The sequence below is a fragment of the Bombina bombina genome, chromosome 1 (assembly GCF_027579735.1).
Source record: "Bombina bombina isolate aBomBom1 chromosome 1, aBomBom1.pri, whole genome shotgun sequence".
NCBI classification, from domain to species: domain Eukaryota; kingdom Metazoa; phylum Chordata; class Amphibia; order Anura; family Bombinatoridae; genus Bombina; species Bombina bombina.
The window spans coordinates 709,019,564-709,036,012 of NC_069499.1; the positions used below are offsets into that span (position 1 = coordinate 709,019,564).

The 16,449-nt window shown below is 40.2% G+C and overlaps 1 protein-coding gene across 1 annotated transcript in view; it reads right to left on the bottom strand.

Moving 5' to 3' along the window:
• Nucleotides 1-16,449, bottom strand: part of ATRX (ATRX chromatin remodeler) — a 783,199-nt gene that overhangs the window by 92,919 nt on the left and 673,831 nt on the right. The window contains exons 28-29 of the mRNA XM_053714433.1: nucleotides 9,812-9,920; nucleotides 9,544-9,721 (exon numbers count right to left, since the gene is read on the bottom strand). Coding sequence (XP_053570408.1) covers nucleotides 9,544-9,721; nucleotides 9,812-9,920 — 287 coding nt within the window. The remainder of the gene's footprint in view (nucleotides 1-9,543; nucleotides 9,722-9,811; nucleotides 9,921-16,449) is intronic.

The window sequence follows — 16,449 nt, forward strand, 5'->3', positions numbered from 1 at the left end:
CAAGCTAGTAAAAACTCTGATTACTGCTTACCCTTCCCCTAATGGGGACACTGTCAGTCTTTCTGAGTTAACACAGTCTCTGCAGAAAATATGACTGAACATACCTCATTGCTGTATAGCAAAAAATCGTTCCTCACACTGAAGTTTTCCTGTACTCCTCAGCTTCTGTGGGAACAGCAGTGGTCCTTAGTTACAAACGCTAAGATAATAATCCTCCAGGCAGAAATCTTCATCTATGTCCTGCCTGAGAGTAAATAGTGCAACACCGGTACCACTTAAAAATAACAAACACTTGATTGAAGATAAAATAAAACTAACAGTTTAACACCTCTTCTCTTTACTCTTCCTGCTTAGAGCCAGCAAAGAGAATGACTGGGGGGTGGAGTTAAGGGGGGAGCTATATAGACAGCTCTGCTGTGGTGCTCTCTTTGCTACTTCCTGTCAGGAAGGACAATATCCCACAAGTTAGGATGAATCCGTGGACTCGGTACATCATGCAAAAGAAATGAACATTGTAACTGGGAGGTAATAACACAGGGAGAAGCCTAAGACATGCGGTAGATCTCTGATTAATACTGTGCTGAAAAACTGTCTCAGAGCTGCCTGCTACACACTGGAGCGCCATTTTGGTGGATTCACGTGTCTAACAGAGCACACTACTGGCCCAGCATGGAGACCCAAGCATCGTATACTGTTTTAAGAGACTTGCTGGAGAAATATGAGAGGAGGAAGTGCGAGAGGCTTGATGCCCTTATTGACGAGATTTGAGTGGCAAGTACACGGAGCGAGAACACTGCAGTGGAGCGCAAAGTAGTACAGGAGTCACAGAGCGACATAGTACCTGCAGCTCTTCAGGCGCGCTCCTTGCCATTGACATCGCCAGATACAAGCCTCGAGATGAAGCTTCACTCTCTCTCTGCCGATCCGAGTGGATTGCACGCATGGAGGGGTACGCAATACGGCCTCTCGCACATAGTAGCAGGCACCACAGAGCATCACAGTGCTCAAACATCTCCAGGTTTGCTTCTCTCAGTCATCAGCTCAGCGCGCTTGTTACAACATTCCTGCTGGGAGCACCACCAGATCTTGCAGACGTACCGGGTTGTGAGCCATTGTTCCCCCTAGAATCCCTGGTTTGGAATTCGATCTATACTTAGACTGGTACGATCATTTAGAGCAGGTATTGGTTAACAATTTTGCTGAGGCAGCGAATGCCAAACGTTTTAGCTTGCAACAACATTCTTCTATGCTCCTAAGATTGATGTCTGGAACTACTGAATAACTTTATACTGTCTGAAGCTTAGATATCTGCATTCATGAAGATTTTCTATCTGAAAATGTGTGGATTCTGCATGCGGTTAAACTATATGAAGAACTAGCAGAAATTCCTTGGTGCTAGTGAAAGTACTCCAGCTATCTAACAATTTTAGTACCCCTATTGGGTTTTACAATATCTTGTGCCACTCTGCTAATCTCTCTGTGCTAATATATCTATATTGCCTGGTAAATAGTTCTGCTCTGTGTGGAGACTTTACATACATGCAAACAGAATAGGTTGATTATGCTAGTGCAACCCCTGAGCATGGACACTTTATTGATATGCCTTTTCTTATTTTTTTGCACTGGCTTCATGAAAAACATAATTTATGTAAGAACTTACCTGATAAATTCATTTCTTTCATATTAGCAAGAGTCCATGAGCTAGTGACGTATGGGATATACATTCCTACCAGGAGGGGCAAAGTTTCCCAAACCTCAAAATGCCTACAAATACACCCCTCACCACACCCACAAATCAGTTTAACGAATAGCCAAGAAGTGGGGTGATAAGAAAAAAGTGCGAAAGCATAAAAAATAAGGAATTGGAATAATTGTGCTTTATACAAAAAAATCATAACCACCACAAAAAAGGGCGGGCCTCATGGACTCTTGCTAATATGAAAGAAATGAATTTATCAGGTAAGTTCTTACATAAATTATGTTTTCTTTCATGTAATTAGCTAGTCCATGAGCTAGTGACGTATGGGATAATGACTACCCAAGATGTGGATCTTTCCACGCAAGAGTCACTAGAGAGGGAGGGATAAAATAAAGACAGCCAATTCCTGCTGAAAATAATCCACACCCAAAATAAAGTTTAATGAAAAACATAAGCAGAAGATTCAAACTGAAACCGCTGCCTGAAGTACTTTTCTACCAAAAACTGCTTCAGAAGAAGAAAATACATCAAAATGGTAGAATTTAGTAAAAGTATGCAAAGAGGACCAAGTTGCTGCTTTGCAAATCTGATCAACCGAAGCTTCATTCTTAAACGCCCAGGAAGTAGAAACTGACCTAGTAGAATGAGCTGTAATCCTTTGAGGCGGAGTTTTACCCGACTCGACATAGGCATGATGAATTAAAGATTTCAACCAAGATGCCAAAGAAACGGCAGAAGCTTTCTGGTCTTTTCTAGAAAGAGAAAAGATAACAAATAGACTAGAAGTCTTTCGGAAAGACTTAGTAGCTTCAACATAATATTTCAAAGCTCTAACAACATCCAAAGAATGCAACGATTTCTCCTTAGAATTCTTAGGATTAGGACATAATGAGGGAACCACAATTTCTCTACTAATGTTGTTGGAATTCACAACCTTAGGTAAAAATTCAAAAGAAGTTTGCAACACCGCCTTATCCTGATGAAAAATCAGAAAAGGAGACTCACAAGAAAGAGCAGATAATTCAAAGACTCTTCTGGCAGAAGAGATCGCCAAAAGGAACAAAACTTTCCAAGAAAGAAATTTAATGTCCAATGAATGCATGGGTTCAAAAGGAGGAGCTTGAAGAGCCCCCAGAACCAAATTCAAACTCCAAGGAGGAGAAATTGACTTAATGACAGGTTTTATACGAACCAAAGCTTGTACAAAACAATGAATATCAGGAAGATTAGCAATCTTTCTGTGAAAAAGAACAGAAAGAGCAGAGATTTGTCCTTTCAAAGAACTTGCGGATAAACCTTTATCTAAACCATCCTGAAGAAACTGTAAAATTCTCGGAATTCTAAAAGAATGCCAAGAAAAATGATGAGAAAGACACCAAGAAATATAAGTCTTCCAGACTCTATAATATATCTCTCTAGATACAGATTTACGAGCCTGTAACATAGTATTAATCACAGAGTCAGAGAAACCTCTTTGACCAAGAATCAAGCGTTCAATCTCCATACCTTTAAATTTAAGGATTTGAGATCCTGATGGAAAAAAGGACCTTGCGACAGAAGGTCTGGTCTTAGCGGAAGAGTCCACGGATGGCAAGAGGCCATCCGGACAAGATCCGCATACCAAAACCTGTGAGGCCATGCCGGAGCTACCAGCAGAACAAACGAGCATTCCTTCAGAATCTTGGAGATTACTCTTGGAAGAAGAACTAGAGGCGGAAAGATATAGGCAGGATGATACTTCCAAGGAAGTGATAATGCATCCACTGCTTCCGCCTGAGGATCCCGGGATCTGGACAGATACCTGGGAAGTTTCTTGTTTAGATGAGACGCCATCAGATCTATTTCTGGAAGCTCCCACATTTGAACAATCTAAAGAAATACCTCTGGGTGAAGAGACCATTCGCCCGGATGCAACGTTTGGCGACTGAGATAATCCGCTTCCCAATTGTCTATACCTGGGATATGAACCGCAGAGATTAGACAGGAGCTGGATTCCGCCCAAACCAGAATTCGAGATACTTCTTTCATAGCCAGAGGACTGTGAGTCCCTCCTTGATGATTGATGTATGCCACAGTTGTGACATTGTCTGTCTGAAAACAAATGAACGATTCTCTCTTCAGAAGAGGCCAAGACTGAAGAGCTCTGAAAATTGCACGGAGTTCCAAAATATTGATCGGTAATCTCACCTCCTGAGATTCCCAAACTCCTTGTGCCGTCAGAGATCCCCACACAGCTCCCCAACCTGTAAGACTTGCATCTGTTGAAATTACAGTCCAGGTCGGAAGAACAAAAGAAGCCCCCTGAATTAAACGATGGTGATCTGTCCACCACGTTAGAGAGTGTCGTACAATCGGTTTTAAAGATATTAATTGAGATATCTTTGTGTAATCCCTGCACCATTGATTCAGCATACAGAGCTGAAGAGGTCGCATGTGAAAACGAGCAAAGGGGATCGCGTCCGATGCAGCAGTCATAAGACCTAGAATTTCCATGCATAAGGCTACCGAAGGGAATGATTGTGACTGAAGGTTTCGACAAGCTGAAATCAATTTTAGACGTCTCTTGTCTGTCAAAGACAGAGTCATGGACACTGAATCTATCTGGAAACCCAGAAAGGTTACCCTTGTCTGAGGAGTCAATGAACTTTTTAGTGAATTGATCCTCCAACCATGATCTTGAAGAAACAACACAAGTCGATTCGTATGAGATTCTGCTAAATGTAAAGACTGAGCAAGTACCAAGATATCGTCCAAATAAGGAAATACCACAATACCCTGTTCTCTGATTACAGACAGATGGGCACCGAGAACCTTTGTAAAAATTCTTGGAGCTGTAGCTAGGCCAAACGGCAGAGCCACAAACTGGTAATGCTTGTCCAGAAAAGAGAATCTCAGGAACTGATAATGGTCTGGATGAATCGGAATATGCAGATATGCATCCTGTAAATCTATTGTGGACATATAATGCCCTTGTTGAACAAAAGGCAAGATTGTCCTTACAGTTACCATTTTGAACGTTGGTATCCTTACATAACGATTCAATATTTTTAGATCCAGAACTGGTCTGAAGGAATTCTCCTTCTTTGGTACAATGAAGAGATTCGAATAAAACCCCAGTCCCTGTTCCAGAACTGGAACTGGCATAATTACTCCAGCCAACTCTAGATCTGAAACACATTTCAGAAATGCTTGAGCTTTCACTGGATTTACTGGGACACGGGAAAGAAAAAATCTCTTTGCAGGAGGTCTTATCTTGAAACCAATTCTGTACCCTTCTGAAACAATGTTCTGAATCCAAAGATTGTGAACAGATTTGATCCAAATTTTTTTGAAAAAACGTAACCTGCCCCCTACCAGCTGAGCTGGAATGAGGGCCGCACCTTCATGTGGACTTAGAAGCTGGCTTTGCTTTTCTAGAAGGCTTGGATTTATTCCAGACTGGAGATGGTTTCCAAACTGAAACTGCTCCTGAGGATGAAGGATCAGGCTTTTGTTCTTTGTTGAAACGAAAGGAACGAAAACGATTATTAGCCCTGTTTTTACCCTTAGATTTTTTATCCTGTGGTAAAAAAGTTCCTTTCCCACCAGTAACAGTTGAGATAATAGAATCCAACTGAGAACCAAATAATTTATTACCCTGGAAAGAAAGGGAAAGTAGAGTCGATTTAGAAGACATATCAGCATTCCAAGTTTTAAGCCATAAAGCTCTTCTAGCTAAAATAGCTAGAGACATAAACCTGACATCAACTCTGATAATATCAAAAATGGCATCACAGATAAAATTATTAGCATGTTGAAGAAGAATAATAATATTATGAGAATCATGATCTGTTACTTGTTGCGCTAAAGTTTCCAACCAAAAAGTTGAAGCTGCAGCAACATCAGCCAATGATATAGCAGGTCTAAGAAGATTACCTGAACACAGATAAGCTTTTCTTAGAAAGGATTCAATTTTCCTATCTAAAGGATCCTTAAAGGAAGTACCATCTGACGTAGGAATAGTAGTACGTTTAGCAAGGGTAGAAATAGCCCCATCAACCTTAGGGATTTTGTCCCAAAATTCTAATCTGTCAGACGGCACAGGATATAATTGCTTAAAACGTTTAGAAGGAGTAAATGAATTACCCAAATTATTCAATTCTCTGGAAATTACTTCAGAAATAGCACCAGGAACAGGAAAAACTTCTGGAATAACCACAGGAGATTTAAAGACCTTATCTAAACGTTTAGATTTAGTATCAAGAGGACCAGAATCCTCAATTTCTAAAGCAATTAGTACTTCTTTAAGTAAAGAACGAATAAATTCCATTTTAAATAAATATGAAGATTTATCAGCATCAACCTCTGAGACAGAATCCTCTGAACCAGAAGAGTCATTAGAATCAGAATGATGATGTTCATTTAAAAATTCATCTGTATAAAGAGAAGTTTTAAAAGATTTTTTATGTTTACTAGAAGGAGGAATAACAGACATAGCCTTCTTGATGGATTCAGAAACAAAATCTCTTATGTTATCAGGAACAATCTGAACATTAGATGTTGATGGAACTGCAACAGGTAATGGTACATTACTAAAGGAAATATTATCTGCATTAACAAGTTTGTCATGACAATTAATACAAACAACAGCTGGAGGAATAGCTACCAAAAGTTTACAGCAGATACACTTAGCTTTGGTAGTTCCAGCACCAGACAGCGATTTTCCTGAAGTATCTTCTGACTCAGATGCAACGTGAGACATCTTGCAATATGTAAGAGAAAAAACAACATATAAAGCAAAATTGATCAAATTCCTTAAATGACAGTTTCAGGAATGGGAAAAAATGCCAAGGAACAAGCTTCTAGCAACCAGAAGCAAAGAAAAATGAGACTTAAATAATGTGGAGACAAAAGCGACGCCCATATTTTTTTAGCGCCTAAATAAGACGCCCACATTATTTGGCGCCTAAATGCTTTTGGCGCCAAAAATGACGCCACGTCCGGAACGCCGACATTTTTGGCGCAAAAGAACGTCAAAAATGACGCAACTTCCGGCGACACGTATGACGCCGGAAACAGAAAAGATTTTTTTGCGCCAAAAAAGTCAGCGCCAAGAATGACGCAATAAAATGAAGCATTTTCAGCCCCCGCGAGCCTAACAGCCCACAGGGAAAAAAGTCAAATTTTTAAGGTAAGAAAAATAATTGATTCAAGTGCATTATCCCAAATATGAAACTGACTGTCTGAAAATAAGGAATGTTGAACATCCTGAGTCAAGGCAAATAAATGTTTGAATACATATATTTAGAACTTTATTAACAAAGTGCCCAACCATAGTTTAGAGTGTCACAGAAAATAAGACTTACTTACCCCAGGACACTCATCTACATGTTTGTAGAAAGCCAAACCAGTACTGAAACGAAAATCAGCAGAGGTAATGGTATATATATAAGAGTATATCGTCGATCTGAAAAGGGAGGTAAGAGATGAATCTCTACGACCGATAACAGAGAACCTATGAAATAGACCCCGTAGAAGGAGATCACTGCATTCAAAATAGGCAATACTCTCCTCACATCCCTCTGACATTCACTGCACGCTGAGAGGAAAACCGGGCTCCAACCTGCTGCGGAGCGCATATCAACGTAGAATCTAGCACAAACTTACTTCACCACCTCCATAGGAGGCAAAGTTTGTAAAACTGATTTGTGGGTGTGGTGAGGGGTGTATTTGTAGGCATTTTGAGGTTTGGGAAACTTTGCCCCTCCTGGTAGGAATGTATATCCCATACGTCACTAGCTCATGGACTCTTGCTAATTACATGAAAGAAACATGTGCTCTGTAACCATCCAGATCTTATATTTTTAACTTTCCTAACTATGCTTTTTTAGTTAGCTGATTATCATCGACCATAAGCCTGGCAGAAATCTTTATATAAAAGTATACACATTTGTATTGCCATTCTAGTTTAATGGGAGTAAGAGATAATTATACCATACTGCAGGCGGGGTTAGATTCAGGCTTTCTTATGCTGCAGCCCTTGGGCTAAGTATCTGATATTATATATTTGGTAAGGTCACCAGAAACGCCACTTTAATGTACATATTGTATCATATGCTGTCTCCCCATGGTTGATTGGATCTATACTTAATGTAAGCAGCTCAGAGATTTCGTTCTATTGGCTGCTCTATTCCTATTTCTATGTACAGTATGGTTTTTAGCACCCATACTTTCCTGAAATATACTATCCAAGTCCTGGAGAGAGTTTGGCCAGCTCTTTATATCTGGGTAAATCTGTCTGTGTTATTTCTTTTTAATACTGTATATGCAGTTGGATTGTGTCTAAGAGTAGAAGTGTAGGTCCTCAATTAGGGGAGCTGTGAATGTTTACACTGATTTACTTAGTATGCTGCTTTGTCTGACCACTGTTATCTCTCTACCATGCATTGAAAATGTTTTAGTCCTGTGCATCCGGTAGTACAATTTGAAAACATAGCCCCCCCCCTGTAATGCCCCGCCCCAGGTGACAGAATTGTATTGGTATTTAGTTATTCTTCATGTAAAGTTATGTTCAGGTTATACAATTACCTTATAGTTAGCAGTAAGTAAAAGCTTATAGATTACAACTTATCTTGTGAACCCTTGGGAAATGACTGTATATGGATCCTCATTATTAATCTCTTATCTATCAAAGGTAGACTTAAATAATAGGTATGTGAATTAGCAATCACAAGATACACTATTACTGGCTTAGCCTCCGCCCTCTATCAATCTTCTGCGGTTAGGGAGGAATATTTTTTTTTTTTCTTCCCCTGCATTTCCTTTTGGCAGAGTTAAGCAGTCTCTGCCCAACCCGTACAGCCTTGACTGAGTTTTCCTCTGCATTTATGTATAAATACTCCCGGGGTGTTAACTTAAAGGGAAATTGAACCCAAATGTTTTGTTTTGTAATTCAGAAAGAGCATGCAATTTTAAGCAACTTTCTAATTTGCTCCTATTATCAATTTTTCTTTGTTCTCTTACTATCATTATTTGAAAAAGAAGGTATCTAAGCTTTTTTTGGTTTCAGTACTCTGGACAGCACTTTTTTATTGGTGGATGAATGTATCCACCAATCAGCAAGGACAACCCAGGTTGTTCACCAAAAATGGGCCGGCATCTAAACTTACATTCTGGCATTTCAAATAAAGATACCAAGAGAACGAAGAAATTTTGATAATAGGAGTAAATTAGAAAGTTGCTTAAAATTTCATGCTCAATCTGAATCACGAAAGAAATTTTTTTGGGTACAGTGTCCCTTGAACTCCGGATAGGATTTTCTGGTTCCCTGAAGATTATCCAGAATAATAGTTTTGCTAATGTTTATAGTTCTATACTTGTTCAGTGTTAATATATAATTAAGCTTATAATAGTAACTAAGGATTGGTCTGACACATCACTTCTATCGATGGCCTATACAACTGAGTAATTGTGGTGCCCTTCTCACACTTCCTTATGTTGATAATGTATGTTTATTCCACAGTCTGTCTATACTACATATGCACTGAAGCTACATTTTCTACTATTTTTCCCATTTACATTTCCTCGATGGCTTTATACAGTTTATGGTCCCTTGACTGGACCTGTTTGGTTGGGGACATTGCAAAACTATTGTATATAAAAGAAAATGAGGTGCTTGGAATGATATGTCATGTCAGTATAATGTATATTATTACCTGTAACCTGGTTGAGGAGACTTGTGTATAAGCTATGTTAACCTCAATAAAAAAAAAATGTCTACAGTGTTTATGTGGTTGTGTGTTTAAACGGTTCTACTGTGATTAAAAAAACAAAACAGCCTTACATTTTTGTAAAATAAAACACACCTGAGCCAAGAATCTGTACACAAAAACTTGTTTGTTCTGCCCAAATCGATAAACCCTAAAGATACTCTGGATATCATATGACGGATTCCACGAGGCATCAAAGATGATTACACGGTTAGCAGCAACAAGATTTATGCCCAGGGATCCTGCTTTGGTAGAAATAATGAACAGACGTCCCCTGGTAAGGTAAAAAGGGAAAAATATAAAGTTTTAAAATGCATAATTATGACAAATTTAATCTGCTATTTTCTATAATATGGTTTCTTACCTTACATTTGTAACATCATTGAATTCTTCTGCCCATTTCTTTCGTGTCTGTGCACTAGTTGAACCATCTAAACGATAATAATCAATATTTCTGAACCACTTTCCTTCCCCTGTAAAGACAGGTAAGCAATTCTTAGTGAAATTATACCACCAGCAAAACTAGCCATAACTCGAGAGGTGATCTACTAGATGAACATTTTAAATTCTCACAACAACAAAAAAAGAAATTTATGCTTACCTGATAAATTTATTTCCGAATATGGTGAGTCCCCGACGTCCTCAATTACTACTGGGAATATCACCCCTGGCCAGCAGGAGGAGGCAAAAAGCACCACAGCAAAGCTGTTAAGTATCACTTCCCTTCCCACAAACCCCAGTCATTCGACCGAAGGGACATGGAAAAAGGAAAAATACAAAAGGTGTAAAGGTGCCTGACGTTTAGTAAAAAAATAACCGTCTTAATAAAAAGGGTGGGGTTGTGGACTCACCATATCCGGAAAGAAATACATTTATCAGGTAAGCATACATTTTGTTTTCTTTTCTAAGATATGGTGAGTCCACATCGTCCTCAATTACTAGTGGGAACCAATAACCAAGCTAGAGGACACAGATGACTAGGGAGGGAAAACCAGACAGGCAGACCTAAACAGAAGGCACCACCGCTTGAAGAACCTTTCGCCCAAAAGAAACCTCAGCTGAGGTAAAAGTCTCAAATTTATCAAATTTGGAAAAATTATGCAGAGGTGTCCAAGTTGCAGTCTAGCAAATGTAATCCTCAGAAGCTTCATTTTTGAAGGCCCAAGAAGAGAATACAGCCCTCATGGAATGAACTGTAATTCTTTTAAGAGGCTGCTGACCAGCCATCTCATAAGCAAAACGAAATATACTTCTCAACTAGAGGGAAAGAGAAGTAGCGGAAGCTTTCTAATCTATATGCTTTCCTGAGAAGCAAATAAACAGGACAGAAGACTGCCAAAACCTTAGTCACCTGTAAGCAGATCTTTAGAGCATGCACAACCTCCAGGTCGTGCAACAAACCTTCCCTATGAAAATAAGGATTAGGACATAAGAAGGAACAACAATTTCCTGATTAATATTTCTATCAGAAACCCCTTTAGGAAGAAAAACCCAACTTAGAACGAAGAACTGATTTGGATAAAGAAAAAGACCCTGAAATAGAAGGTCCTTCCTCAGAGGGAGTCTCCACGGAGGTAGAGACCACATTTCCACTAGATCTGCATACCAGATCCTGCAAGGCCATGCCGGCGCTATGAGAATCACCGACGCCCTCTCCTGCTTGATCCGAGCAATGACTCTTGGCAGGAGATTGAACGGAGAAAATATGTATGCTAGACTGAAATTCCAAGGGACCGCCAGAGCATCTATCAAGAAAGCCTGTGGATCCTTTGACCTCAAGCCGTACCTCAGAAGCTTGGCATTCTGCCAAAAAGCCATGAGATCCAGTTAAGGCTGTCCCCAAATGAGAATTAAACTGGAAAATACTTCCGGATGGAGTTCCCACTCCCCCGCCTCCCAACTGTCCACTCCTGGGATGTGGATCGCAGAAAGACAACAGTTGTGAGACTTCACCCACTGGATTATCCGGGACACCTCTGTCATGGCCAAGGAACTCCGAATTCCCCCCTGGTGGTTGATGTACGCCACCGATATTAAGTTGTCCGACTGGAACCTGATAAACCAGGCTAAGGCTGTGGCCAGGCCAGTAGAGCATTGAAAATCGCTCTCAGTACTAGAATATTTATAGGGAGAACTGACTCCTCCAGAGTCCAAAGACCCGGAGTCTTCAATAACCCCCAAATTACTCCCCACCCTAAAAGGCTGGCATCCGTGGTCATGATCACCCAGGAAGGTCTGCTTAAGCAAGTTCCCTGGGAGAGGTGTTACTGAGACAACCACCACAGAAGAGAGTCCCTTGTCGCCTGATCCAGAACTATTTTTCGGAGACATATCCGTATAGTCCCCGTTCCATTGCCTTAACATGCATAACTGCAGAGGTATGATATGGAACCGAGCAAACGGAATGATGTCCATGGAAGCTACCATCAGACCAATAACCTCCATACATAGAGCCACTGATGGCCAAGGAGAGAACTGAAGGACAAGACAAGAGTCGAAGATCTTTGTTTTTCTGACCTCTGTCAGTAATATCTTCATTAGTAGGGAGTCTATTATGGTCCCTAAAAACACTACTCTTGTGGCTGGAATCGGAGAACGCTTTCCCAGATTTGCCTTCCAACCGTGGGAGCGAAGAAAAGACAACAAGATCTCCGTATGAGTGCTTGCTTGTTGAAAAGACGGCACCTGAACCAGAATGAATGTCGTCCAGATAAGGCACAACGGCAATGCCCCGAGACCGGATAACTGCCAAAAGAGCCCCCAGGACCTTTGAGAAAATTCTGGGAGCTGTGGCAAGGCCAAAAGGAAGAGCCACAAACTGGAAATGATTGTCTAAGAAAGCAAACCTTAGAAACTTGTGATGATCCCGGTGAAAGGAAACATGAAGGAATGTATCCTTTAAGTCTATGGTTGTCATAAACTGATCCTCTTGAACCAAAGGAAGAATGGAACGTATAGTCTCCATCTTCAAGGACGGTACTCTGAGGAACTTGTTTAAACACTTCAGGTCTAAAAACATAATTTATGTAAGAACTTACCTGATAAATTCATTTCTTTCATATTAGCAAGAGTCCATGAGCTAGTGACGTATGGGATATACATTCTTACCAGGAGGGGCAAAGTTTCCCAAACCTCAAAATGCCTATAAATACACCCCTCACCACACCCACAATTCAGTTTAACGAATAGCCAAGAAGTGGGGTGATAAGAAAGGAGCAAAAGCATAAAAATAAGGAATTGGAATAATTGTGCTTTATACAAAAAAATCATAACCACCACAAAAAAGGGTGGGCCTCATGGACTTGCTAATATGAAAGAAATGAATTTATCAGGTAAGTTCTTACATAAATTATGTTTTCTTTCATGTAATTAACAAGAGTCCATGAGCTAGTGACGTATGGGATAATAAATACCCAAGATGTGGAACTTCCACGCAAGAGTCACTAGAGAGAGGGAGGGATAAAATAAAGACAGCCAATTCCGCTGAAAAATAATAATCCACAACCCAAAACAAAAGTTTTAATCTCAATAATGAAAAAAACTGAAATTATAAGCAGAAGAATCAAACTGAAACAGCTGCCTGAAGTACTTTTCTACCAAAAACTGCTTCAGAAGAAGAAAACACATCAAAATGGTAGAATTTAGTAAAAGTATGCAAAGAAGACCAAGTTGCTGCTTTGCAAATCTGATCAACAGAAGCTTCATTCCTAAACGCCCAGGAAGTAGAAACTGACCTAGTAGAATGAGCCGTAATTCTTTGAGGTGGGGATTTACCCGACTCTACATAAGAATGATGAATCAAAGACTTTAACCAAGACGCCAAAGAAATGGCGGAGGCCTTCTGACCTTTTCTGGACCCAGAAAAGATAACAAATAGACTAGAAGTCTTTCTAAAATCTTTAGTAGCTTCAACATAATATTTCAAAGCTCTTACTACATCCAAAGAATGTAAAGATCTCTCCTTTGAATTCTTAGGATTAGGACACAATGAAGGAACAACAATTTCTCTACTAATGTTGAAAAGAATGCCATGAGAATTTATGAGAAGAACACCAAGAAATGCAAGTCTTCCAGACTCGATAATAAATCCTCCTAGACACAGATTTACGAGCCTGTAACATAGTATTAATTACTGAGTCAGAGAAACCTCTATGACTAAGAATCAAGCGTTCAATTTCCATACCTTCAAATTTAATGATTTGAGATCCTGATGGAAAAAAGGGCCTTGAGATAGAAGGTCTGGTCTTAACGGAAGAGTCCAGGGTTGGCAACTGGCCATCCGAATGAGATCCGCATACCAAAACCTGTGAGGCCATGCTGGAGCCACCAGCAGTACAAACGAACGTTCCATTAGAATTTTGGAAATCACTTTTGGAAGAAGAACTAGAGGCGGAAAGATATAGGCAGGATGATAATTCCAAGGAAGCGACAACGCATCCACTGCCTCCGCCTGAGGATCCCTGGATCTGGACAGATACCTGGGAAGTTTCTTGCTTAGATGAGAGGCCATCAGATCTATTTCTGGAAGTCCCCAAATTTGAACAATCTGAAGAAAAACCTCTGGGTGAAGGGACCATTCGCCCGGATGTAACGTCTGGCGACTGAGATAATCCGCTTCCCAATTGTCTATACCTGGGATGTGAACCGCAGAGATTAGACAGGAGCTGGATTCCGCCCATACAAGTATCCGAGATACTTCTTTCATAGCCTGAGGACTGTGAGTCCCACCCTGATGATTGACATATGCCACAGTTGTGACATTGTCTGTCTGAAAACAAATAAACGATTCTCTCTTCAGAAGAGGCCAGAACAGAAGAGCTCTGAAAATCGCACGGAGTTCCAAAAATGTTGATTGGTAATCTCGCCTCCTGAGATTCCCAAACCCCCTGCGCAGTCAGAGATCCCCATAAAGCTCCCCAACCTGACAGACTCGCATCTGTTTAGATCACAGTCCAGGTTGGACGAACAAAAGAAGCCCCTTGGACTAAACGATGGTGATCTATCGACCACGTCAGAGAGTGTCGTACATTGAGATTTAAGGATATTAATTGTGATATCTTTGTATAATCCCTGCACCATTGGTTCAGCATACAAAGCTGAAGAGGTCGCATGTGAAAATGAGCAAAGGGGATCGCGTCCGATGCAGCAGTCATGAGACCTAGAATTTCCATGCATAAAGCTACCGAAGGGAACGATTGAGACTGAAGGTTTCGACAGGCTGAAACCAATTTCAGACGTCTCTTTTCTGTTAGACACAAGGTCATGGACACTGAATCTATTTGAAAACCCAAAAAGGTTACCTGAGTCTGAGGAATCAATGAACTCTTTGATAAATTGATCCTCCAACCATGTCTTTGAAGAAACGACACAAGTTGATTTGTGTGGATTCTGCAGAATGTGAAGACTGAGCAAGTACCAAGATATCGTCCAAATAAGGAAATACCGCAATACCCTGTTCTCTGATTACAGAGAGAAGGGCACCGAGAACCTTTGAAAAGATCCTTGGAGCTGTTGCTAGGCCAAACGGAAGGGCCACAAACTGGTAATGCTTGTGTAGAAAAGAGAATCTCAGAAACTGAAAGTGATCTGGATGAATCGAAATATGAAGATATGCATCCTGTAAATCTATTGTGGACATATAATGCCCTTGCTGAACAAAAGGCAGAATAGTCCTTATAGTTACCATTTTGAATGTTGGTATCCTTACATAACGATTCAATATCTTTAGATCCAGAACTGGTCTGAAGGAATTCTCCTTCTTTGGTACAATGAATAGATTTGAGTAAAACCCCAGACCCTGTTCCAGAACAGGAACTGGCACAATTACTCCAGACAACTCTAGATCTGAAACACATTTCAGAAATGCCTGAGCCTTCACTGGGTTTATTGGAATGCGAGAGAGAAAAAATCTCTTCGCAGGCGGCCTTAATTTGAAACCTATTCTGTACCCTTGTGAAATAATGTTCTGAATCCAAAGACTGTGAATTGAATTGATCCAAATGTCTTTGAAAAATCGTAACCTGCCCCCTACCAGCTGTGCTGGAATGAGGGCCGCACCTTCATGTGGACTTGGGAGCTGGTTTTGACTTTCTAAAAGGCTTGGATTTATTCCAGATTGGAGAAGGTTTCCAAACAGAAACCGTTCCTTTAGGGGAAGGGTCAGGCTTCTGTTCCTTATTCTGACGAAAGGAACGAAAACGATTAGCAGCCCTCATCAGAAACAGACAAATCAGAATGACGACGGTCATTTAAAAATTCATCTGAAAAATGTGAAGTTTTAAAAGACCTTTTACGTTTACTGGAAGGAGGAATAACAGACATAGCCTTCCTAATAGATTTAGAAACAAATTATTCTATATTAACAGGAACATCCTGAGTATTAGATGTTGAGGGAACAACAACAGGTAATGGTATATTACTAATGGAAATACTATCTGCATTAGCAAGTTTATCATGACATTCATCACAAACTACAGCCGGAGGAACAGATACCACAAGTTTACAACAAATGCACTTAACTTTGGTAGAACCAGCATCACGCAGCGTCTTTCCAGAAGTAGATTCTGATCCAGGGTCAATTTGAGACATCTTGCAATATGTAAAAGAAAAAACAACATATAAAGCAAAATTATCAAATTCCTTAAATGTCAGTTTCAGGAATGGGAAAAAAATGCCAATGAACAAGCCTCTAGCAACCAGAAGCAATGAAAAATGAGACTGAAATAATGTGAAAAAAAGGTGGAGACAAGAATGACGCCCACATTTTTTAGCGCCAAAAAAAAGACGCCCACATTATTGGCGCCTTAAATTTTTTGGCGCCAAGAATGACGCCACATCCGGTGACGCCGACATTTTTGGTGCAAAACGTCAAAAAAATGACGCAATCACGAACAAAAAAAATTTTTTTTTGCGCCAAAAAAGTCCGCGCCAAGAATGACGCAATAAATTGAAGCATTTTCAGCCCCCGCGAGCCTAACAGCCCACAGGGAAAAAGGTCAATTG